This window comes from Emydura macquarii, unplaced genomic scaffold (assembly GCF_026122565.2).
Source record: "Emydura macquarii macquarii isolate MOO-44397 ecotype Brisbane River unplaced genomic scaffold, CSIRO-AGI_Emac_v2 contig_1790, whole genome shotgun sequence".
NCBI classification, from domain to species: domain Eukaryota; kingdom Metazoa; phylum Chordata; order Testudines; family Chelidae; genus Emydura; species Emydura macquarii.
In genome coordinates, this window is record NW_027131927.1 from 13,430,463 (window position 1) to 13,455,353 (window position 24,891).

The 24,891-nt window shown below is 43.2% G+C and overlaps 1 protein-coding gene across 7 annotated transcripts in view; it reads right to left on the bottom strand.

The window, feature by feature from the left end:
- EPHA5 (EPH receptor A5) overlaps positions 1-24,891 on the bottom strand; it is a 292,850-nt gene that overhangs the window by 41,020 nt on the left and 226,939 nt on the right. For all 7 annotated transcript variants that reach the window (XM_067556908.1, XM_067556907.1, XM_067556905.1 and 4 more), the window contains 2 exons: positions 4,613-4,680; positions 1,166-1,291 (listed from right to left, as the gene is read on the bottom strand). In XM_067556908.1, coding sequence (XP_067413009.1) covers positions 1,166-1,291; positions 4,613-4,680 — 194 coding nt within the window. The remainder of the gene's footprint in view (positions 1-1,165; positions 1,292-4,612; positions 4,681-24,891) is intronic.

Sequence of the window (24,891 nt, forward strand, 5' to 3'; positions counted from 1 at the left end):
ACTCCCCAGGACAGTGAATCTACCACTTCCTTATGTATATTGTTCCAATGGTTAATGACCCTCACACTTAAAAAGCTGTCTTATTTCCAAATTGAATTTTCCTAACTTCAACTGCCAGTCATCAGATCACGTTATGCCTTTGTCTGTTAGATTAAAGAGCCCTCTAGTATCAGATATCATCTTCTTGTGATCATAGACCATGATCAAGTAGCCTCTTAACGGTCTCTCTGGTGAATTAAATGGACAGAGATCCTTAACTGTAAGCTGTGAGACAAGGCAGTTGAGGTGAAGTAATATCTTTTATTGGACCAACTTCTGTTGGGGGAAAGTACCAGCTTTAGAGCTACACTGAAATCTCCAGGCCTGGGAAAGGAAATCAGAGTGTCTCAGCTAACCGCAACCTGGGATAGATTGTTAAGCATAAGGGGTAACATGTTATAGATGGTCAATTGTTGTAGGTGGTCAAAAAATGAAGTGGACAATTGACGGTTAGATTGTTATACATAAAAGGTTTGAAGTGGGCAATTAAAAGTAGTAGGTAGTGTAGTGTGTTACAAATTGTTGTAATGATCCATAAAACCAATGACACCATTAAGTCCGTGTTTTTTGGTGTCTACTAGAGTTATGAATTTAAATTCCCAGGCTTGTCTTTTGAAGATGTTGTGCAGGCTTCCTTTAAAGATATGTATTGAAATATCAGAGATGGAGCGATCACTTTGTGAAACGTGTTCGCTCATGGGTGATAGAGCGTCTTCGTCTTTTCAGTCACTATGCTCTCAGATGAACTCACACACAAAAATGATAAAAGACAAAAAATAACCTTACCTATCTTGTCTCTCTCATATCCTAGGATCAATATGCCTACAGAAACATGGCAAACAACATTGGAAGATGTGTTTACCACACCACAAATCATTCTTGCAGTTCTTCTTTGAAACCTTTCCAATTTTTCAACCATCTTTTTAAAGTGTGGACCCCTGACCTTCACATGGTATTCCAGGAGTGGTCTCAGAAATACGGTATACTGAGGTAATCACTCACAACGTGCATACACAATACAAATATTTGACAGGCTATTCTGTGCCTTTGAACAGTAATGAAATAAGTCCCCACCCCCATGATGTTAACGGCAGTTAGAAGACGGTCATTAAATGTATGTCCATACCGGCTCCGATAACTCTTTCAATTGTTATGCATGAAGCTTCTATTTCCTTGGCAAATTCATGGACGGCTTGATTGGGGTCCTCATAGGTATGCGGGTCAATATAAGTCCTTACTCCTGGCAATTTAACTGTGAACATAAATTAAAATTTAAATGGCACATGTATTGATGGGTGAGGATAATACTAAGCTTGTCTCTTGTGCTAACTTTACACACACTGGAGAAGACTGCCGAGGGAAACCTATTTTCACGCAAAAATGAATAGATGAACCCTTTTTTAATACTTTGTATCTTGAAATGCAAGGCAAGTAATCATTGCTGGGAAAATGTGACATGGTTTGTATTATTTAAGAAGATGGTACACACATAACTTTCTTTACTATATTCAAAACCACTGGGGTGCCATTCAGCTAAAATGATATACAGATTTATAGGCTGCATAAATGCTGGCTGGAGGCAGTGGTTGGAGTGTTAATCTGGATCAGTAGATTTGAGTTGAATCCCCTGCACTCCCAAGATTCCCTGAGTGACTTGGGCAAGTCATTTAGGTCCAGATTATTAAAGAGACAAGGTGGGTGAGATAATATCTTTTATTGGACCTATTTCTGCTGATGAGAAAGACCAACTTTCGAGCTTACACAGAACTCTTCTTCAGGCCTTCTCCCAGACCTGAAGAAGAGCTCTGTGTAAACTCAAAAGCTTCTCTTTCTAATCAAAAGAAGTTGGTCCCATGAAAGATATTATCTCACCCACCTTGTCTCTCTAATATCCTGGGACCAACATGGCTACGACAACACTGCATACAACAGATTTGTAAAGGTATTTAGGCATTGCTGCACTCAGCATTGCAACGCCTAACTGATTTAGAACCCTAAATCTCATTTTCAAAAGGGGTTTAGGCCCTCAGGAGCCTACATCCCATTGACAGTCTATGGAATTTAGACTCGTAAGTGCTTAAATGACTTTAGAAAATGAGATGTAGGTTCCTAAATCCATCAGCAACACTGAGCACAGCAGTGCCTAAATACCTTTACAAAACTAGGTCTTATTCTCAGATCCCCATCTGTAAAATTTGACAATACTTCCCCACCTCACAGCTATGTTATGACATTAAAGACTATGAGGTGCTCAATGTTATGGAAGAAGGACCATCGAGAGAAGACAGCCCAGGTGGTCAACCCAGCCTGGGAAAAGGCAGACTGAGTGTTAAAGGCCAGCAAGGAAGAAATACAAAGGATCAGATTTTCAAAAGAGCTCAGCTCCCTTTTAAACACATGGGATGAGATATTTTTTCCCTAAGTGATTTGTGCTCCTAACCTTTGAAAATCTCTTCTCTAACTGAGAACAACAGGAGCTGCTGTGTGCTGAGCCCATTTGAAAATCTGGCCCAAAGAAACCAATGGGCTGGGTAGCTACAATGAATTATACCTATTGCCTAATCAACTACATTAGAATCATAGAATCATAGAATATTAGAGTTGGAAGGGACCTCAGGAGGTCATCTAGTCCAACCCCCTGCTCAAAGCAGGACTAACCTCTGCTATATCATCCCAACCAGGGCTTTGTCAAGCCGCAGCTTAAAAACCTCTAAGGATGGAGATTCCACCACCTCCCTAGGTAACCCATTCCAGTGCTTCACCACCCTCCTAGTAAAAAACTTTTTCCTAATGTCCAACCTAGACCTCCCTCCCTGCAACTTGAGACCGTTGCTCCTTGTTCTGTCATCTGCCACCACCGAGAACAGCCTAGCCCCATCCTCCCTGGAACCCCCTTTCAGGTAGTTAAAGGCCGCTATCAAATCCCCCCTCACTCTTCTCTTTTGCAGACTAAACAAGCCCAGTTCCCTCAGCCTCTCCTCATAAGTCCTGTGCTCCAGCCCCCTAATCATTTTGGTTGCCCTCCGCTGGACTCTCTCCAACTTGTCCACATCCTTTTTGTATTGGGGGGCCCAAAACTGGACACAATATTCTAAATGCGGCCTCACCAATGCCGAATAGAGGGTAATAATCACTTCCCGTGACCTGCTAGCAATGCCCCTCCTAATGCAGCCCAATATGCCATTGGCCTTCTTGACAACCAGGGCACACTGCTGACTCATATCCAGCTTTTTATCCACCGTTACCCCCAGGTCCCTTTCTGCAGAGCTGCTGCCCAGTTCGTCGGTCCCCAGTCTATAGCTGTGCATGGGATTCTTCCTTCCTAAGTGGAGGACTCTGCACTTATCTTTGTTGAACCTCATTAGATTTCTTTTGGCCCAATCCTCCAGTTTGTTTAGGTCACTCTGTATCCTATCCCTACCTTGCAGGGTATCTACCACTCCCCCCAGCTTAGTGTCGTCCGCAAACTTGCTGAGGGTGCAATCTACTCCATCCTCCAGATCATTAATTCAAATAGCATTATCATGAATTAAAAACTGCCCTGATCACATGTTTGCAAAACAACAAAGCTTTAGGGTTGCATTTCTATGTAATAATAATAATAAAAAGAAATCAAGAGTAGGCTTTTTCCATGGGATTCAGGAGGGGAAAGGTACTTTCCCAAGAATTATTTTTACTATAATTGTAAGTTTGCTTTGAGAAGCATTAAAGCTACTGGTGGAGTAACTACTCATCAGTTTGAATAAGAGGTTCACAATGTAGCCTTTGAATTAATTGGCTTTCCACTTCCTGCATTTAATAGCACTGCCTGAGATTTGAATATACTCAAGCGTGGAAAAGGTAAAAATGTTTTAGATAAATAAATATGTAGAAACACTTTTCATCTATAGATCCCATAGCACTTGACAAAATTTTTGTAAACTAACCCTAGATTTATGGAAGGGCTACTAAAAATAATCCTTCGTATTTCCATAGTACATTACATGTTCATCTCCACTTACAATCGTTAACTAATTAATTCTCACAACACCCTGCTGTGGAAGGAGGATAAGAATTATACAGCCGAGGAAACTGAGGTAGAGAGCTGAGGTGGGCTAATCCTACATTGTTAGCAAAGAGAAAAATCTTCAGGCTTCCAACCTTGTGCTCATTCTTCCAAAGTACAAAAATGTCTGGCTGCAATGGATCAATCAAGCATGATTAAAAATTATGTGTGTCATGTAGTAGTGGACAGAGGAATGCCATAAAACTGCTGAGCTATTACTGACTAAAAAGGTTCTGTCATTTGGGCCCCAATCCTGCAAAGATTTATGCATGTGCCTAAATTTACACACAGGGGTACTCCCACTGAAGTCAATGGGACTATTCCTATGCATAAAGTTAAGCATGTGCTTATGTCTTTGCCAGATTGGGGCTTTATGGCAGAATAGAGTCAACTGATATGGAAACACTATCTTCTTCTAATGGATACCAACTGATCATTTGCTGAAGAATCCTCTGTTGTTATTCCATGCAAAACCAGTAATAGAAGCTGAGCCATGAATGCGTATAGGTATTTTATGTGTTTACTTACTATGGCCATTATGAAAGTGCATCTTTTCTTCTTCTGGATCTTGTTTAGCTTTGCTGTATCCACACCGCCTAGAACAGAATAAGTTTTGATCAACCATATATCAGAAACCATTTCATTAAGACAGTCACATGAAGCACAAGAACCCAGAACGGATTCCCAAGAAGCTGACATACCTATGTCTTGCTGCAGTAATGCTGCTCTACTTTGTCATCAGTAAAATATTCCCCTCTGTCTTTTCTTTATTATTTAAGGAGGTAGAGCCAGGAATAGACCGCTACTTTCTTGAGACCCAGTGCAGTGCACTATCCACTAGGCTGCCCCCATCTACAATTGACTTTCAATTGGACAGGTGCTCCTATTTTTTTTAATGCCACCTGAAAATATTATTAATTTTGCTATTATTAAAAAGATAGGGATAACGAGGAAGAGGAAAGACAATCGGCAGGAACGTGATAAAACACAACAATCATAGTTAGCATTTATACAGTGCTTTTAGATCTCAGTTCTTTACAAGGGAGACCAGGTGTCATTATCCCTATCTGTCCTGCACATATCTGGGATGGTACCACAATTTTTCAAAAAAGAATTACTCAGTACGTATGAATCAAGGATCTAAGCCATGTAGGTGGACCCTCCCTAGAAAAGCCTGCCTGTAAGAAGCAGCACAGGCTGCAGGAGTAAGGCAGACTGCATCCACATGGTTGGAGTACTTGCTGCAGTTGTAGCACCTTCAGCAGGCTCCCTGGGACTCAAGCCCACGTGAGTGCCAGGCAAAAGCCCCTGCACCACCATACTGCAAAGTTAGAGGAGGAGACTGCAGCCAGCACCCCACTGCCAGAGGCTACGCCTTCTGACTCAGCAGGGTCAGGTGACTAGCAGTAGACTGCTGATTGGACACCACCGGCTATAAAGCTTCCTATTCCTTTCCCAGCCCTTGTCTGGGCACCTCATTGTTAGCGTGGTCTGCCACTGATGATGACCTGACCGCTGAGACCAAGATCCTGCCTCCTTCTCGCTTGGTTCTTGCTCTAACTCCAATTACTGCCTCTGGCTTGACCCTTGGTGTGACTTCTGGCTCCAGCTCCGGTTTAACCCACAGGCATGGCTCCCGGCTCTGACTCTAGCTGTGACCTATGGCACGACTGCGGACCATGACCCCGATCTCCTCCAGGCTCTGACTACTAGGTCTGACCACCCACATTAGGTGCCCCGACAAGTTCTCTAAGCTGTTCCTAATAAAGACACCATTTAGTTTTAGATTAAGGTCCAGCACATGACCCATGAAAAAGGGTGGCAGTGGTCAGTCTAGTGTGGGCCCACAGCAAAAACGAGGGTGTGATTAACAGGCAAAGAAACCAGCACTGAGAAACCGAGCAACGCAACAGCTGCAAAACACACTCCTCCACGTGGCATCCCATGAAAGTCAATCTATGCCCACATGGTTGCAAGGGTCCAACCCGCAGATCCAACCACTGCTTCAGGACCTAAGAGTATGGTAAGGAGGGTAGTGGGAGAGGATGTTACCCCTGGGAGGTTGGGAGGCAGGGGATGGAAGGAAGGAGGGTGTAGAGCTCATGGAAACAAAAGGGAGGAAGAGAAGAGGAGATGATACAGAGGGTGTGGGGAAGGGAGAAAAGGATGTTGGGAGACTATGGCTGGCGTGGTCTGAGGATGGTGGGGCTGGCAGATGACATGACAAGTCAGTAAGAAATCAGGCCAAGAGTGCAGTGGATCACCATGGCAGTGGTCAGGCAACTGTCACCAGCAGAAAGCAACTAGCTCTGAAACCAGAGGGTAATTGGGTAGCTGGGTGCGGGGGACATGGTGACGTGGGGCCCTGAGCAGCAGGGAGCCACTTTTTCTGGTGCTCTGGCTCTCTTGCTGGTGGCTGCAGCATGAGGCACTGACCAGTGGTAGAGGCCTTTATAACCTTGCGTAGGATGTGTATGGGGTAGGGTAGTTTGGTTTGGTTCAGCCCTGGCTATGTGTGTCTAGGGCAGTGCAGCTAGTCTCTCTGACAGGGGCATTCCCTCCTGGTGCCGTGGGTCTGCTGATAGTGGATATGGGCTGAGGCCTTTCCTGAGGGTTGGTGGGTCTTCATAGCCTACCTCAGGCTGTATAAAGTAGGGAGAGGCCTAGGCTCATGTCTGCAGTGTATCTACTGGTAAACAACATGCTGACATTGTTTTAGAAAGCACTGGGTATGCTGCAGCAGCCTCATTGAAATATACACTAATCCTAACATAATTTGTCCTGTTTTACAGGTAAATCAAAATGAACAATTCATATTTTTCTTAAGATTGTCAGCTTTTTATTTTAACGTTCAGCCATATACCACATGGCACCATCAGGTCTTGTCTGGCTAGCTGGCTGAGGGGAGCTTCAGCTAGCAAATTATGGGAGTTTGACTTAGTCTCCAACAGTTCCACCAGGTCCCCAAAGTATCTTAAAAGGGCGTTTGCAATTTCCTAGAATTAACTGCTTTGGAGTGCTGTGCAAGAGCCCTGGGATGGTTACCAGAAGGCAGTGGAACTGTACTGGTGCAGGACATGAGGCAAAATTGAAATGGTCCTTTGCTCAAAACAGCCTGGCTAATCTTGCCTTTGGGTTTACAATAATGGTTGTTCACCTGTTCAATCAGCAGTTGTTCAATTTTCTAGTGTGGACAAGCCTTCTGTCTATTTCATCAGAGAGTTAAGCAAATCCTGCTCTACCCAATGGGTGAAGTCCATACTTCACTGGGATTTCTGGGCTCACAAGGGCCTAAGTAGAGCAGCGCTAGTTGGAATATGTTGGGGTTTTTTTCCCCAACAGAAAATGTAATCTCCTCATCAAAACTTGAAACACCCCAAACCTGATATGTTTGTTTGTTCTTTGGCAAACCAAAGTATTTTCAAATGAAAATTACCAAAAAATGAAAGTTTTGTAGCTCAAAACGGCCAAAGCATTACATATTTTCACCTGAAGATTGCCCCCCAAATGAAATATTTTTGATTTTCTGCTAAAATATTTTCAGTTCTGGGGATTTCCATTTTTGGCCCAAAAAATAAAAATTTTCAAGGCAAGCTGGCACTTTCCATGACAGTTTTAGTTCATCAAAACCCCAATTGTCCATTAAAAAAAGATGGACAGTTTTCAACTAGCTCTATTTTCATGAAAAGCATGAGTAAAACCTTCTTCTCTTTACCTTTCAAAGCAAACATGCTTGTCTTTTTGTCAGATTCAAATCTCTCATCTGAATCCCACATCTGTAAGTACTCTTTCTTAATATTACCTTTCTCATTAAATGGGACTCTTGAAAATTTAATGGTATGGAGATGCCTACTATAAAACTGGAAATAAAACACTTAATCCCTCACACAGAGTGATCCAAGAATACACTGGTGCAAAGTGGTTAATGTTTTACTACCTACGGTGATATTCAGAGAGCCAGTACAAATGAGTTATTTTTGATTGTGGCCATCTCTGGAGTTCTATAACATAGACAGCAGCATGTCACATTAACATATAAAATCAGGCTCTGGAACTCCCTAAAGCACCATTAAAACAATCCTCAACAAAATACACCAAGTAAAACTACAGCTGGTGTACAACTGACTTTCAAGTAACAGTTCAGCATCGTTAACAAACCATTGTAGCAAACCACTGTCCATTACTTATTATCTTCTGTATCTTAACCAGTCTTAGCCAATCAGATAAATAAGCAATAAAAACCCCATTCTTGGCTTACATTGTACATCTCTTCTCCAATTTTAACAGGTTTCTTTTACAAGAAAGAGAGGCAATGATCTTTCTTTCTCCCCACCTTTAAATTATTTTTGATCTATTCCATCCAAAAATATGTGATTTCAGGATAATCAGTCATATGACATGCTTTTCAATATTGCTCTTCTCCCAGATATATGTTGTTATTGGCAGATAAAAGTATCCAAATATTCTGTTTTTAAAAGACTTTGAGAGGTGGGGCTGACAGGAATGGTACCATATTGTTGTATAATCTGATTTTCACCTGCACATTTATTTTTAATATTGATTGTTAAAGATGAAAAGCAAAGATACTTGATGGACCTTCATTGCTGTAATTTGATGGAGGCTGTAGATAATGTAGATTTTCCCACATGTTGGGAAGATATAAAGATCTTGATACCTGCTTTATCTCCCACTGATCTGAAGAAATTGGACAAGAAACTCAGCTTAGTGTAAATCAGTAAAGCTCCTGGATCTCTGCTGATTTACATCTATTGAGGATCTGGACCAGTGTTGAAAGCAATGTTCTCCTGAAAAATTATGTCCGTTGATCACATCACACTGAAGAGTAAGACCTCAATCATAGCTCACAGTGTTTTTCAATAAAAGTATAAGAGGGGAAAAAAGACATTTAGATTTTAAATATTCTTATGGCATCGTGTCAGTTATAAAACCTACTTCCACGCTGGCAAGCAGCTCATAAAATATTTATCGGGCAGATTATAAAAGTGAGGTTGTAAAATGATCCTTATACTGGCTTATAACGTATAAAAAGGAATGGAAGATAGATGAAGACAAAAGGTGAGGACTGAACCCCTAGCATGACATAACTCACTTCACGAATGTAAAGACAGAAAGATTATTCAGATGTCAGGAAACGAGGTGATAAATGCCTGTTCATGGATGGAAGCGGACACTTGGAGTTTGACCTTGCCCTTCAGGCTCATGCTTATCTTCACCTTTTCATGTGCTGCTGACTATGTGATAAGGCAGAGGCCTTCAGCCAACCAGAGAAGCATCTAGTGAACAAAGCGTGGGAGTGGGAGAAGGAATTCTTGGGTTGTCATCTTGGCCCTGTCACAACGGCCACAATCCACCCTATAATGGAGTTAATGTACAGACTTCCAGTGACTTCTGTAGAGCTGGATCAGATGTTGTGGGCCCTGGATCAGCAAAGTCCTTACACACTTGCTTAAATCTATCCTTGTTCAGCAGCCCATGCCAGGTGCTTTGTGAAAGAGGAATGTGACTATTCCCATGCTTCAGGTTAAACACATATTTAAGTCCTTTTCTGAATTGGGGCTTGAATCATCCTGTGTTGGAATTCCATTGTCTTCAGGGTTTTGTAACACTTAGTTGGGGGAATATGAAACACCATGGGGTTCGTGCTACTCTCCATCCCTGCCATGGAAGAGGGAAAAGGAGCATGAAGAAGGGTGAGAAGGCCCCTAAATTCACCAGGGTGTGATGCCCCAAAAACATCTCTAGCCAGCAAGCAGGGGACTTGTGTGAAATTCTGGGTGACACTGAATGCTGGTTACAGCAGCATTAACTCCCCATTTGTAAATTCAGTGTCACTTTGAAAAGCAGAGGCTATTTCGGACTGCACCATCTTTCAAGTATTCTTCTCTCGATGGGAGATTATGATCAGTTAATATTTGTATTGTGGTAGCGCCTAAAGGTGCCAGTTAGGGGTTGGGACCCCATTGTGGAAGGTACTAGGCACCTATAATAAAAAGACAGTTCCTGTCCCAAAGAGCGTACAGTCTATGGCCTTGATCTTCCAAAAACTTATGTGCATGCTTAACTTCAGGCACTGACTTGATGTCAATGGCAAAAGGCCCACCTGATTTGGACGGAGATAGAATTTCACCTTGTTGTCAGTAGTCCAATGACCTCAGTGCATGAGTCTTTATAGGACCAGGGCCTAAGGAATGTTGAGTTGTCATTGTGTAAGTGTTGTGGGGTCTTTTTAAGGACCAAGGAATTATTATTTGCACTGGGGTAGCGCTCAGTTTAAAATGTTTACAGAAGGTGTTAGGCAGCAAAGAAAGTGGCACGTGTTCCCTGGCACTAATGCACTCCACCTCCTGGGACATAACAATCAGGGCTTTGTCTGCCCAGTTTGAATCCTTTGGCATTAGCGTGGGAGCTCTGGTTGTACGTGGAGATGATCAGTGGAGGGAGCTCCCTTCTTATAACTTTATCCTGGGCTAAACACACCTAGATACTAAAAGACCAGAGAAAATCCTAGCACCCTTGAAGCCAACGGCAAAACTCCAAGGCCATCCCTGGTATTTAGAAGCCTGTGATGTAGTTATTACCTTAAAAACACAGAGAATCCTCTGTCCTTGTCTAAAATGCATGCTCCTCCAACTGAAAGGTGCTCTCCATCTTCCCACCCGCTTTCCTCCTCTTCGTCTTGCATTCACCCCTGTCCCTTGGGAGAAGCACCCACAAGAAGCCATTTTTGTTCCACTGGGCCAGATTCCCAGCTGGTGTAAAGTGATGTAGTTCACGCCAGCTGTGAATATGACTTATTCAATGTACTCTGAAATCTCCCCTTCATATCACTCTACAAGTGCTCCCGCCTGGGGAGTGGCATCAGAAGAGAACACTAATTTTGTTTCAGTCCTTGAAGGTGGCTAGACGGTGGGGCTAAAAAACTGCAGTTTGCTCTTTGGCTGAACCCGTTCACAGAGCAAATATGCAACTTTCCCTAAAAGCGGCAATTATCCTAAGCAAATTGGCAACTTTCTCCAGCTTTTCACTACACCAACCTAGCAAAGTTTGTAAACTTCAATGACAATAGCTGAAATTGTGCATGTGCTACATTCTTCTGCTAACAACTGCAAACTCACTGGCTGACTCAGCAATTTTCCCACCCTCAATGGACAACTCTGTCCTGTCCTGTATTTGCCCTCGGATTGACTTGGAAGTCTTACAAAGGAAGTTTTGAAAATACAGCAGAAGTATTTTTAGCTTTTATTCTTTCCTCCTCTTTGTTTTGGATGGCTCTCTGTCTTCCGCAAGAACAATTAAAAATAATTTCAACAAGAAATTGGTTTCCCCTCTTTACAGGAAGCTGATTCTGAAGTGATCTCTCGTAAATCTCTCGATTTAGAAATAACACTTTCCATGTCAGCCAGTCTCTTCTCTATGGATCTATATCTCTTGTACCTCTTTTTTTTTTTCCTCCAACCAAATACTTTGGTAAACAAAATGGGTCTAATCATTCTCATTTCCTGGGATCCTGACTGCCTTCTACCCTTCTGAATGGGCACGTCCAAAGCTTCCAATCACTGGCAACCCTTTATTTTATGCCTCATTGAGGAAATCAGGGCTTAAAGCATAAAGTAATAATATCTGCGTTTCTGCAGTACCAGGTACAGATGAGCAATCAACCCATTGGAGTCTTTCTTTTGACATCATCATTGCAAAACCCACTGGTTCAAGTAGTAAATATACTCATAGAACATTTTGTAGTCAAACAGTTCAGGCTGAGCTGATGAGTTCAGTATTTCAATGCCAAGCATTCAAGAATCATGAGCCTTCATCAAAAATCATGATTGGCTGAAAAATCATGAGATTTTAGAAATAATAAAATTAGAGTTCTTTTTATTTCCCTTCTGGTTTTTGAGCCTATCAGATTCATGTTTGCAAGTTTTGCACTGCAACTAAAAGGGCTAGAAAAGCTGAGATTCTCACATAATCACATGACTCCAAGAGCTGGGGTTTTATAAAAAACACCCAACATAGAGAGACTGACACTAAAATCATGAAAACTGGCAACAAAACACTTCACAGATGTTTTCTGTTACTTGTGTCAGTGTAAACTCAATTGACCTGATCCTTTTCTCAGATGTGAACATCCGTATTGCCACAAACTGGAATCATTTGTGTTTACGGAACACAAAATATTAAAACAATCCACCAAAATCCAGGAGTTTTTGGAAGGGCTGTAAACTCTCCTGTCACAGGGCATGAGCCAATCTCGAGCCAATGGAGGCCAGATGGAAACTTTCCTGGAGGAATAATAGCCCATAAATGCTAATCTAGGGTTCTTATACCGTCCCCTGAAGCATCTGGTGTGGCCATGATCAGAGATAGGATATTGGGCTAGATGGACCACGTATCTGATCCACTCTGGCAATTTTTATGTCCCAGGACAGCTATAAGCATTTCCATAGCATCTTCAAAGCAAGGCCTGGCATGAGCAAAAGTGGGGGGTCTTAGCTCTCTGTTTCAGTTATTTATATCCTATGATTTCAAATGGACACTTCTTGGGTGTGGTTTTGTGAATCGCTAGGGAGCTGTCAGCCTACACCCCCAGATTCAGAGACCTAAAATACTTCTCGCTTCTGGAATCATAGAAGATTAGGGTTGGAAGGAACTTCAGGAGGTCATCTAGTCCAACCCCCTGCTCAAAGCAGGACCAACCCCAACTAAATCATCCCAGCCAGGCTTTGTCAAGATGGGCCTTAAAAATCTTTAAGGATGGAGATTCCACCACCTCCCTAGGTAATCCATTCCAGTGCTTCACCACCCACCTAGTGAAAAACGTTTTCCTAATATCCAACCTAGACCTCCCCCACTGCAACATGAGACCATTGATCGTTGTTCTGTCATCTACCACCATTGAGAACAGCCTAGCTCCATCCTCCCTGGAACCCCCTTTCAGGTAGTTAAAGGCTGCTATCAAATCCCCCCTCACTCTTCTCTTCTGCAGACTAAAAAAGCCCAGTTCCTTCAACCTCTCCTCATAAGTCATGTGCTCCAGCTCCCTAATCATTTTTGTTGCCCTCCGCTGGACTCTCTCCAACTTGTCCACATCCTTTTTGTGGTGGGGGGGCCCAAAACTGGACATAATACTCCAAATGTGGCCTCACCAGTGCCAAATAGAGGGAAATAATCACTTCCCTTGACCTGCTGGCAATGCTCCTACTAATGCAGCCCAATATGCCATTAGAGACAAATTTAATCCAAATGAATTAAAATCACCCCTCAGTTTTACGAGTCAGGAGTGTGAGAGACCACATCAGAATGGGCATTGCTTATGCAACTTGGAAAGGGATTGGGTAGCATATGGGACAGGCTTCCAGCTCTCAGTACAGTGGAGCAGACCATTGCTAGCAGTGGCATGACACAAGAGAAAACAACACATACTTCATTTCACTGTCACGCATGCTTCATGCCATGGAACATCGCAAACTTTACCCCTGTCTTTTGGAAAATTACCCCGTTAGTGATGGTAAGCAGGAAGTGCCCAGCAAATGAGTTACATGATCTTTGGTTTTATGATGACACATGACATTTTTGGTGCATTGTCTGGGTCAATCCATCATGGAATAATATGTGAGATTATCCACAGGGACCCTGTTCTTTCTGGAGAAATATGATTGTGCTTCAGATGAGGGTATCTCCAGTTGTTGAGACAGACAAGCTGGGTGCTGAGGTCAGATGAAAGAGAGAATCCAGGCCAATACAAGAAAGAAATATCAAGCCAGGCTATGCACAGAAAATATGGAGGTAGCACATCAAATAGAGGAGGTGGGAACACTGACCATATTAGGCTTGGATAGGCAACAGCACGCAGGGAAGAAGCCCACCCACAGCTATGATCGCAGCAACTGAAAAGCAAACAAAAAGGCCCAGGATAAGGCATAAATCCCAGTGCCCTGGTAATGTGCAAATATATTTGCAACACTTTCATATGCACCGTTTGCATTCAGACCCTGAAAAAGTGAACTTCGAGCTGATTTTCATTGCAGGAGCTATAAAATGGGAAAAGTTTCCTTGAGATACTGTATTGGCCCTGATCCTTTGAAGCATTTAAACATAGGCTTTATTTTACTTATGTGAATATTCCCAATGGAGTAAATGGGATACCCAGGTGCTTAAAATTAAACAGATGCCTGGGATGCAGGCGCTTAAGTGATTTCATCACACAGAATGTGTTCAGTATGATCATGTGGTTATCTAGTAGTGTTCACAAGGGTATGAACCTGGGCCCTTATTTTGCAGCTAGAAATAGGGTATTAGGAGCATTCGTGCGCCCCAGCTGGGGTGAGAATTCTAATCTGTCCCAGCATGCTGCACACTAACTGTCCACGTCCTGGTGGCCCACACAAAAAGTTCCCTGGTGCACGCTGAGGTCCTACAGTCCTATTTGAACACAGGACTCCAATAACATGCCCTAGGGAACTGTTAGTGCATGCCAGCAGGGTCCACATGCGCCAGTTAGTGTGCAACATGGTGGTGCACCCTCAAATTAATACCCCAGCTGGTGCTCACTCTCATACCCTATGGACAAGCACAAATGCACAACTTGCACAAATGCACAACTTTACTCACTCACATTGACCTCCATGAGCCAAGTTAAGCACATGCAGTAAGTGTTTGCAGGATTGGGGCCCTATTTGCATGAGTGAATATTCCGGGGTACCCCTTCTCCTTAGTGACTTGTTCAGAATGTGTATTCAAAGAACACGGTGTGAAACCACAGCTCATTTGCAGAAAATTGGTGAGGAATTATTCCAGGCTAAACAGATGACAGATGAACTAATAATTTATTATGTGAAGCAGGAAGTAACTCTGTCAGTGGCCTTTATCCTTTTCATACCACAGAAGATGTCCTTTGTTGCCAAACTTCATATAATATTAAAGTAGTGTATCCCAGAAAAGAATACAATGCAGGAGAAATAAATGGTGGGTCAGAGGCTCAGCTGGGGTAAGTCAATATAGTTCCATTTTCTTTAACAGAGCTATGTCCAACATTTCTAGCAAAATTATCATAATTTATCTTTCTTTCTTTTTTTAAAAAAAAGAATTCACTCTCCAGATTTTTAAAGTAAAATCTCCTAGAACGTCCTATAAATTTTTTTGTTGCCAACTCTTGTGATTTTATTATGAAGCTCACAATATTTGGTGTTTTTCTTAAAGCCCCAGCTCCTGGAGTCAGGTGATCATGTGAAAAAATCAGCTTTCATTAACCCCCTCCCTTAAAGACAGTAAATTTCTAGCCCTCATGGAGGTTGAGAAAACTTTGAAAGTGCAAACACTAAGGGTTCAAAAACCAGAAGCTAATAAAAAGAAACCAATATTTTAATGATGTTTAGGTCCTGACTAATAATTTTTTAACATTTGGGGGTAAGCAAAGATAGATAAGTCCTATATAGTCCAGTCCATTCAATGGCCAATTGTCACACATACACACGTGCACACACACAGACACACACACTTATTCCACCTTGTACAGAGGAATGAAACCTCCCATTCCATAAGAGTGACACTCTAGCCAGAATTTTCTCAACTGCTCAGCAGCCAGAATAGGGGTCAGATTTTCAAATCAGTTCAGTTCCCTCCTAGGGTACATCTACACTGCAATTAAAAACCTGTGGTTGGCCCAGGCCAGCAGACTCAATCTCACAGGGCTCAGGCTAAGGGTCTGTTTAGTTGCAGTGTAGATGTTTGGGCTCATGCTGAAGTCTGGGCTATAGGACCCTGCAAAGTGGGAAGGTTCCAGAGCTTGGGCTGCATCCTGAGCCTAAATATCTATGCTACAATTAAACAGCCCCTTAGCCCAAGTCAGCTGGTGCAGCCCAGCCATGGGTGTCGAATTGCAGTGTAGACATCCCCTTAGAGTCCAAAAAACTGCCTAGATTCGCAAAAGAACAAAGCATGCTAGGTGCTGATTTTTTTATGAAAATCTAGCCCTTATTTAGATGCCTACATGGGAGCTGAGCTCTTCTGAAAATCTGGCCCCAACTGTGGAAGCTTGTAAATTTCATCCTGAGTTCTTTGGAAAAACTGGCCCCACATTTCAGTGTAGTTGCTCAGGTGTAAGTGAAGGCAGAATTTGTGCCTCGATGATTTATACACCTAAATCTGTAATTTACAGGCAAGTTAAACAGTTATTTTTCTAGATCTGTGCTGCTTAAGATTTAACAAAAAAAACAAAAAACAAAAAAACAAGAATCCAATACATTCAGAATGGTATGTACACCTTGCAGAAAACATACATCTGTTTTACATATAGAAGAGGGGAACAGTGCTAGAAGAAGCAAGGAAGCTGCCAGGAGCTGAAGAGCCAGAGCCCTCCTGGGAGGAATGCCCCCAAAGTCTGGGGGCCAGGTATTTACTGAAGACTGCCTTCTGCCTTTTTGGTGGAAGCAGGACATACAGACAGGGAGACCATCATTAATACTGCTAGATGCTTTCCTCAGCCAATAAGCATCCATTCCACCTTGGCTGGCTTGAACTGCAGTTCTTAACTGGATTAGATGGCAAAACTTCTGATCCCCAAGTTTCAGAAAAGATAATGCCGTGCTACCAACATATTGCATATCAATCTACTACAAACAAATTGTATTGTCCAGGCAACAAATGAAGAAAATTGCTCTGGGAATGTTTCTGTATCAGATGCACTCTGATTTGTTACAAACCAGTGAGTCTGCCTACTTCATTAATGAGCATACCTATTGAAGATACCAACCAAAGTTTTATACCTATTAATCAATGAAGTTAGAGTTTTGCAAACTGACAGATAACACAAAGCCTATTTCTTTTGCACCTTGAATATTTAGTGGTGACCATAGATGCAGCTTTGAGTGTCTGCTGTACACAGTTCAGGTTTCTAGGAATAATGATAAATTAAGGAATTGATCATGAGAAAGCAAAAGTATCGTTCTTAGTTTTAGCAAGCTATTCCTATGGCGCATTCTTTAAAAACCTACAACTGGAGAAGAAAAGATTCTAATGTTAATGGAAGTTTGTTTGTTTTTTTACCATATCCAGACCAGAACTGCAGACAGTATTCCAGATGAGGTCTGACAAACACCTTATAATAACGGTACTAACACCTCCCTATCTCTACTGGAAATACCTTGCTTGATGCATCCTAGGACCTCATTAGCTTTTTCACGGCCACATCACAATGGCAGCTCATAGTCATCCTGTGATCAACCAATATCCCAGGTCCTTCTCTTCCTCTATCATTTCCAATTGATGTGTCCCCAGCTTACAGCAAAAGTTCTTGTTATTAGTCCCTAGGTGCATGACCTTGCACTTTCCATTATTAAATTTAATCCTATTTCTATACTCCAGTTTACAAGATCATCCAGATCTTTCTGTATGATATCCCGATCCCTCTCTGTATTAGCAACACCTCCCAACTTCGTATCATCTGCAAACTTTATTAGCACACTCCCACTTTTTGTGCCAAGGTCAGCAATAAAAAGGTTAAATAAGACTGGTCCCAAGACGGATCCCTGAGGAACTCCACTAGTAACCTCTCTCCAGCCTGATAGTTCACCTTTCAGTATGACCCATTGTAGTCTCCCCTTTAACCAGTTACTTATCCACCTTCCAATTTTCGTATTAATCCCCATCTTTTCCAATGTAACTAATAATTCCCCATGTGGAACCTTATCAAATGCCTTACTGAAATCTAGGTAAATTAGATCCACTGCATTCCCTTTGTCTAAAAAATCTGTTATCTTCTCAAAAAAGGAGATCAGGTTGGTCTGACACAATCTACCCTTTGAAAAGCCAAGTTGTATTTTGTACCAATTACTGTTAACCTCAATGTCCTTAACTACTTTCTCTTTCAAAATTTTTTCCAACACCTTGCATACTACTGAGGTCAAGCTAACAGACCTGTAACTACCTGAATCAGTTTTTTTCCCTTTCTTAAAAATAAGAACTATGTTAGCAATTCTTCAGTCGTACAGTACAAGCCCTGAGTTTACAGATTCATTAAAAATCTTTGCTAATGGGCTTGCAATTTCACATGCCAGTTCCTTTAATATTTTTGGATGGAGATTATCCGGGCCTCCTGATTTAGTCCCATTAAGCAGGTCGAGTTTGGCTTCTACTTCGGATGTGGTAATTTCTACCTCCATATCCTCAAACCCATTAGCCTCCCTTCCTCCATCTCTAAACTCTTCACTAGCCTCATTAAAAACTGAGGCAAAATATTTGTTTATATATTGGGCCATGCCTAGATTATCCGTAACCTCCACCCCATCCTCAGTGCTTAGTGGTCCCACTTCTTCTTTCGTTTTCTTCCTATTTATATGGCTGTAGAAACTTTGACTATTGGTTTTAATTCCCTTTGCAAGATCCAATTCTACTTGGCTTTTGGCCTTTTTCACTTTATCTCACTTTGAATGAACATGCGACAAGATTTGGACATGTCTAATTCCCTTCCTCCTGCCAAAACCATTACTCTCTAGGGGTAGGCCTCTGGGTCTTCTTGCTTAATAATGGTCCTGGTCAAAGTGGGGAGCATTCAAGTCACTGTCTGAACCTGGCAAAATAAGCTGAGTTAAAACCACTTTGATTAGCTGACCCCTTATATATCTCATTTTCCTAACTGGGAGCAACGGCGTGAAAAGGTCAAATAGATAGAAGGTGGGAGTTACTCCCTGAAAGCAGGTGGCTTCTGCCTGTCCTTTGAGACTTTGTATGTCTGTGCAAACCCTGAGGCATTTCTAAGGCAGGGTAGTCATCTTGTTTTTTGGTTGTTGGGGTGGCAGATCCAGGTGAGTTGATCTACAAGATGCTAGGGAAGTTAGTTCTTAGTAGAGACAATTCTTGGAAGATAGAGTGGAGTTAGTGATTGTGGCCTGCAGGCTGGTAAGACAGGGCATCTCGGACTTGGAGAGATGTTAACTCATCCAGAAGGGTTGGGAGAGTTACCAGAACTCTTCTTTAGTAAGGGTTGATCAAGGTTCATTCTACTGATACGAGCTGAACTCACTCTGAGTAAGAGAGGATTGCCCAAGAGCTAAGTGGCTGTTGAGGTGATGACCTTGGTTTTTAAATGGGTAGGGCAAGCTTCTGTAACTCTTGGATCAGCTTCCATTGACTTAAAAGAAAGCAGGGTTGCCCTTCCTGATGTTGGCTGTGAATCTTGACAAAGTGGGGGCCTTTTCCCACAAAATCCTTCCTGTTATCAAGTGTATCTTGGGGGTGACATGTAATGCATAGTAGCAGGAGACAGCCATAAATCTTTGGAGGTGATGCCCAACAGGAAAGCTGGCAGAAATATACAGATAAATATGTCCTTTAAAATGCCACAACTAACAAACCATGACTCATGCTATGAACATTTTTCACTACTTCTGAAAAGCATTATCCACAAACTGTCTCCCATGTTTCCTACGGAAATATCGAGAAAAGTGAACTATTTTAAGCTCCGGTACATACTGTAAAAGTAATTTCCTTAGTGGAAAAACTCATCTATTGTGACCTTCCATGTCATAGAAGGTTGCAAAACTTGGTTCAGCACCTCTTATACATAACATACTCATCACCAATCCTCTCCATACTTTGAAAGTAGTCTTTTAAAAAGATGCACCTTTGTGTCCAGAAATTAGCCCTCTGCAGCTGTGAGGGGTTAATATTGAAAGGCCAAATCGACTGAGGTCAAGGTTGGGTAAGCTGCAGAAGCTTGCAATTGCCAATACCCAAGTGGCAAAATTGTCTTTGCTTTGCCTTTTGAAGGCTGATTTCTTGCCAAAGGAGAATTTCTATATATGGATGATTGAGGACAAGGAGCACTTTTCATCGTTTCGAATATATCTTTCATCAGGTCTGTGAAAGACTCTCTTGGATTCTTTGGCAGCTCTCTTAAGATGAAAAGGTCATTAATAATCAGTGGCATAGATATGATATATCCACAGTCCACGCTTCAGCTATTTGGAGTGGGATTTTCATACACACTCAGAGTTGACCTAACTCTCTCCCACTGAACTCAATAAATTTCCACTCTTTGTTCATGCTATAACACATTTTTAAAAAATCTCCTTACATCCACCTTAAGACTCATACAGTGTTGCAAAGGGGCCTTAAAGCAAATAAGAATCAAGCCTTCTGATATCATGTGCTAATAATTATGATGCACACTTACTTGTTTATATCTACACACATATACACGCTCATATGTCAAGTGAGAGGTCTATTTTGACAGCTCTGTAATTCCTTAAGGGCCAGTGATATATAACAGGCTTGAAGTTATATTACTTTGACCCTATGCTATGTGCCTCTGGCTCTGTAAAGAACCACAGAGTGACCAAAGTATCATTTGTCTCATGTGATGATTGTGCACTTGGCCACCTCATAATGCATTTCTGCAGCACGCCTGGCATGTCATGCACCCAGCAAAGCTCCTGTGATTCCCTTATAGATCCTCCTCCTGGCCAGCAGGTTCTCTGGGGCAAAGGAACAGAAAGAAATCAAGCTGCCCCTGCCTGCTCTCATTGCTTTCCTGGGTGGAAGTGGAGGTGGTGGTAGCAGCTGAGTGGAGGTGGTGGTAGTAGCTGTGGCTGACTGACCCAAGGAAGGGGAAGGGGTCTAGAGATGGGGCAGAAAAGGGCAGATGGCCCCAGAGCTGTGGAACAATAGGCTTCTGCCTCCTGCCACCCCGATAGCACCTCACAACAGAGATAAGCCCATGGTGGGGAAACAGACGTGATGAACCAGTGGAGTAGCGATGGAGTAGGGCGGGACAGTGTCTGCTGCCGATCTTTGCCTCCTGCTCAGGTGGGTGATGGGTGGCCAGCCGGGGAAGGCCCCATGGTAATGAGTTGGGCTGGGAGTAGGAGGCAGCAGGGTGCCTGGGGCCCTGAGAGGCCCTAGTGTTGAAGTCAGCTGGCATGTATTGGAACCCACCAGGCATTAGGGCCCTTCGAGCCGTAGCATTTTGAGGGCTGGCCTCACCCATGGTGCACCTGTCCTGTGGTACCAGCCCTTGCCATCAAATAATCCTGGATGCCACCCGGGATTATTTGATGGCAAGGAATGGTACCAGAGCACTGCAGGAGGCCACGGATGGGACAGTGTTTTCAGTGACTTCTTCACCCTGGTGAAATGGCACATGGGGAGTAGCTGGAAGGATTCTGAGAAATTGAAATTCTAGAAGAGATTGTTGATCGCATAGGGGGAGGCAGGTGTTTTTGTTTTGTAATTCATACATTTCAATCGGTAATTAGGATGCATGCAGTAGACATTTAAACACTGCTTGGACAGCAAAATTTAGCATTACTGGTAACTGTAAAATGGCTTAGATTTTTGAGAAGAGCAGGTAATCATAAGAAACCGAAAAGGAAGGCAACTAGATATTATGTAAGTCAATGCTTTTGTCTGGTTTCACAGAGGTTTTTCTAAGCCAACCCTCTTTCTAACTCATTAACAACACAGGTTTAATTTAACGAGCTTCCCTTCTAATTTTCAGGTCCGATTGTTATGCAATTGCTAATAGACTATTCTATGTCACCTTAGCAAAATAAAAGAGTAGTTCATTAAAATAATTATCAGGTATTTTGCTCAGCAACTCTGTGACCTTGTTCAGAGGACAGATTATTTGCAAAGAGTTTCCTTGAGCAAGTAAGGCAGGTCTGCAATGCAGCTTAATTGTTTAGGGTAAAGCACACACAGTTTCAAATTCCCAGGAACCTCCAGCTTCAGGAACAAACTGTGTTTCCACAGATGGACGCTGGCGTGCGGAAATGCCACAGTGACTAACTGTTCAGCTAACCTTTGGTTTAGGGCTGGCTGCCAATGGGAAGAGCCAAGCTGTTATTTACATTCACTGGAAAGACAAGAGGAACTGCAGAGACACTTGCAGGCAAATAAAAGGAGGTGTAGAAACATCTACCTTATGAGACCCAGGAAAAAAAGAGACTCTACAGTCCTTCAAACTCCTGGATGCTGCTACAGTTCTGGAAGCTATTTCCTAGGGACCCTCTATCCTTCCACACCTAGTAGCTGTTGAGGGATTAGATATTTGTTGAGACCCGTCTCCTGAAACACTCAAGTCAGAGCTTCTTTCCTAGCCTGGCAATTGAGAGAGGGGATGTCCTCCACTTTCCCCTCTCCCTCCAAAGCTCCCCCCCCCCCCCCCACTGTTTCACTTTTACATCCATGATTTAGCCTGGCTGATTGGAAGCTAGGAAAACTCTGCATCTGGCCATGTGTGGGGAGTACAATTGGCTGCAATTCTTACGGGTTCCGCAGCCTCAGACAGGGAGCATGAATGATAGTAGGAATTGGGAGTAACAGAGAGCCAGAGGCAAGGAGCTCAGCTGCATGAGCTGTCTACCCTCCGGCTGCTCTATTGCTTTCAGGCGCTGACCTAGAGGATTTTTCCCTTGTTGACACTGCTGTTGATTTTTCCCATGTTGGCCTGAAGCAGCAAGGGAGTAACGACAGCCTTGTGCAGTGGATACGTCCAGCTGAATCGGATCCTAGAGTCCTAACTGTCTGTCTTGCTAGAAATAATGAATGGGAACAAATTTGAAAAGGAAATTTAACTCCTTTGGTGCCCAGCACTGGAATGCGCAAATGCCAAACAGACAAAGCATTTTACAGATCTAGAAACCGGTTAACAGATTCTGTTAGGGATTACACCGTGACTTGGCATATATTTATCATCCTGGTAATGTCACAGCATGACAGTCACTCCAGGAATTGTCTTGAAATCATCTCCGAAACAAAGCAGCATGACCGAAATATTTTGGTGGCATTTCTGCTTCAGCGATGCCTTATATATATATTTACTTTGTTTCATTTCAAAACTGGCTGCCAACTTCAGGGTTTCTGTGTTTTGTTTTATTTTTCTGTTGTTAAGAGACATTCAAAATGCCAGTCAGGCTTTACAATTGCATGGAAAAGAAACTACTAAACAAGCCCTGCAATTCTGAAGCTGTTTTGCTAATGATGGATGTGAACTCGTGACAGGTCCAAAGCTGCTCACGGCTTCTCCACAGGTAGTTGAGGGACTTACTGGTCTCCCCTGGATTTGGGTGCTGAATTTCCATCTAATACCTAGCAAATAAAATTGCATCCCAGACTGTTCTCTTTAGGAGTTGAGCAAGAAACCTTTGAAAAGAGGGTTTATCTAAAGTTTATGGAAAAGTGTGGGGGAGCGGGGGGAGCTAGTACCAGTTCTCCCTTGCTTTGTAACTCTTTGTGTAAGGAAAAGGAAGCTTCATGGGAACAGATCCTCAGCTGATACAAACTGTCAGACCTCCACTGATGTCTGTAGAATTTACACTAGTTCAGCGCTTGTCCGCATGTGTTTTAATTCATGGAATTGCCAAGACATTTTCTGTTGAAGGGGAAGAGGCAGGCTTTGCCACCCTACAGAAGAAGCCAGAGGTTCTACCTTCCTTAACTGCTGATCTGTCCCACTTCCATCAGGCTGCAGCCAAGGTTTTCAAAAGTGACGAGTGTTCGGTGCCTCAGTTTTGGGGCACCTAACTCAAGGGACCTGCAAGAGGCCCTGGTGTTGAACATCTGCCCCTGAAAACCAGGTCTCTTGCAGGTGTCGCAAGGTGGGTGCCTGAGATTACTAGAGACCTTTGAAAATCTTGATCTCTCTGGGTGTCTCCTATGGCCAGAAAGCGCAAAGGCTGGGGAGAATCCAGAGAAGTCTAGCCAATTGCTCTGCTTCCCCGCTACACACACAAGCTGAACCCCGGGCCTTCCAGGGGGCTTGGAGATGCCTCTGTGTCCCCCTAAGCATGCAACCGTGGACAGAGATGGAGGCATGGGGCCCCAAAAAAGAAACATCCCTGGTCAGTAGCATTCATAAAGGTGGCAAAATAGCAGAGGGCGTCAACATTAGCCAGAGGAGTTACGTGTAACATGGAGAGTTTTCACAAATGTATCCAGGGATACTACCCAAGAGGAAATGTTAGCAGAAGTCCATTGACAAAGGAGAGGACGATGAAATGAACTAGTATGGCAAACCAGGTAAGACACTGAAACCATCAGGCTCAGTGCTCACTTGGACCTTCAGTGCCATGCCATAGATGGAAGGAGCAGAAAGGCCGCCCCCGTGGGAACTCAAGTAGTAAAAGCAGGCTCCGTAGTACCGGCTTGCCCCTCACCAGGAGACTATAGAAGCTTCTGTCCACTCTCCCTTCCTCCACACACACGCAGAGCTGGGGATTTGCCTGCAGGGGTGGGGCAGTGGGTTGTAGGGAACATCAGGAGAGAGATGGGGAAGAGGCACTCTCCATGGCTATGAGCTAAGCATAAGCACATTGCTGAGCACACATCAGCACAGAAGTCAGTGCAGGTTGGAGTGGGTGGGCAAAGACATAGCAGAGGGAGTCTATGGCAGGTGGAGAAGGCCCAGGGAGGGTTGGCTGTCCTGGCAAATACCCCAGAACCCACAGGATTGGGCTCTGAGTCCCTGCAGGGTCAATGGATCTGCAGAGTGTCAAGTCTATATCACTCTCTGCAATGAGCTCTGTTTGGTGGAGTTTCCCATAAGTCCCCACCCCACACTGCGAGGCTCCCTCACAGAGACCATTGCACTCAGCAAGTCCCCTGAACTAAATTAAATGGAAGCCGCGTCAAAGAGCTCAGAGCTGCCACAGGCCTGCAGTCACGCCTGCTCAGACTGGCTGGACTTGACACAAAACGCTTCGTGTTAAAAGAAGCCTGTCTCCTTTGTGAAATAATACCCAGATATAGCCAGTAACTTTTCCGTTGCTCTGTCACCATCTTACATCTGTTTT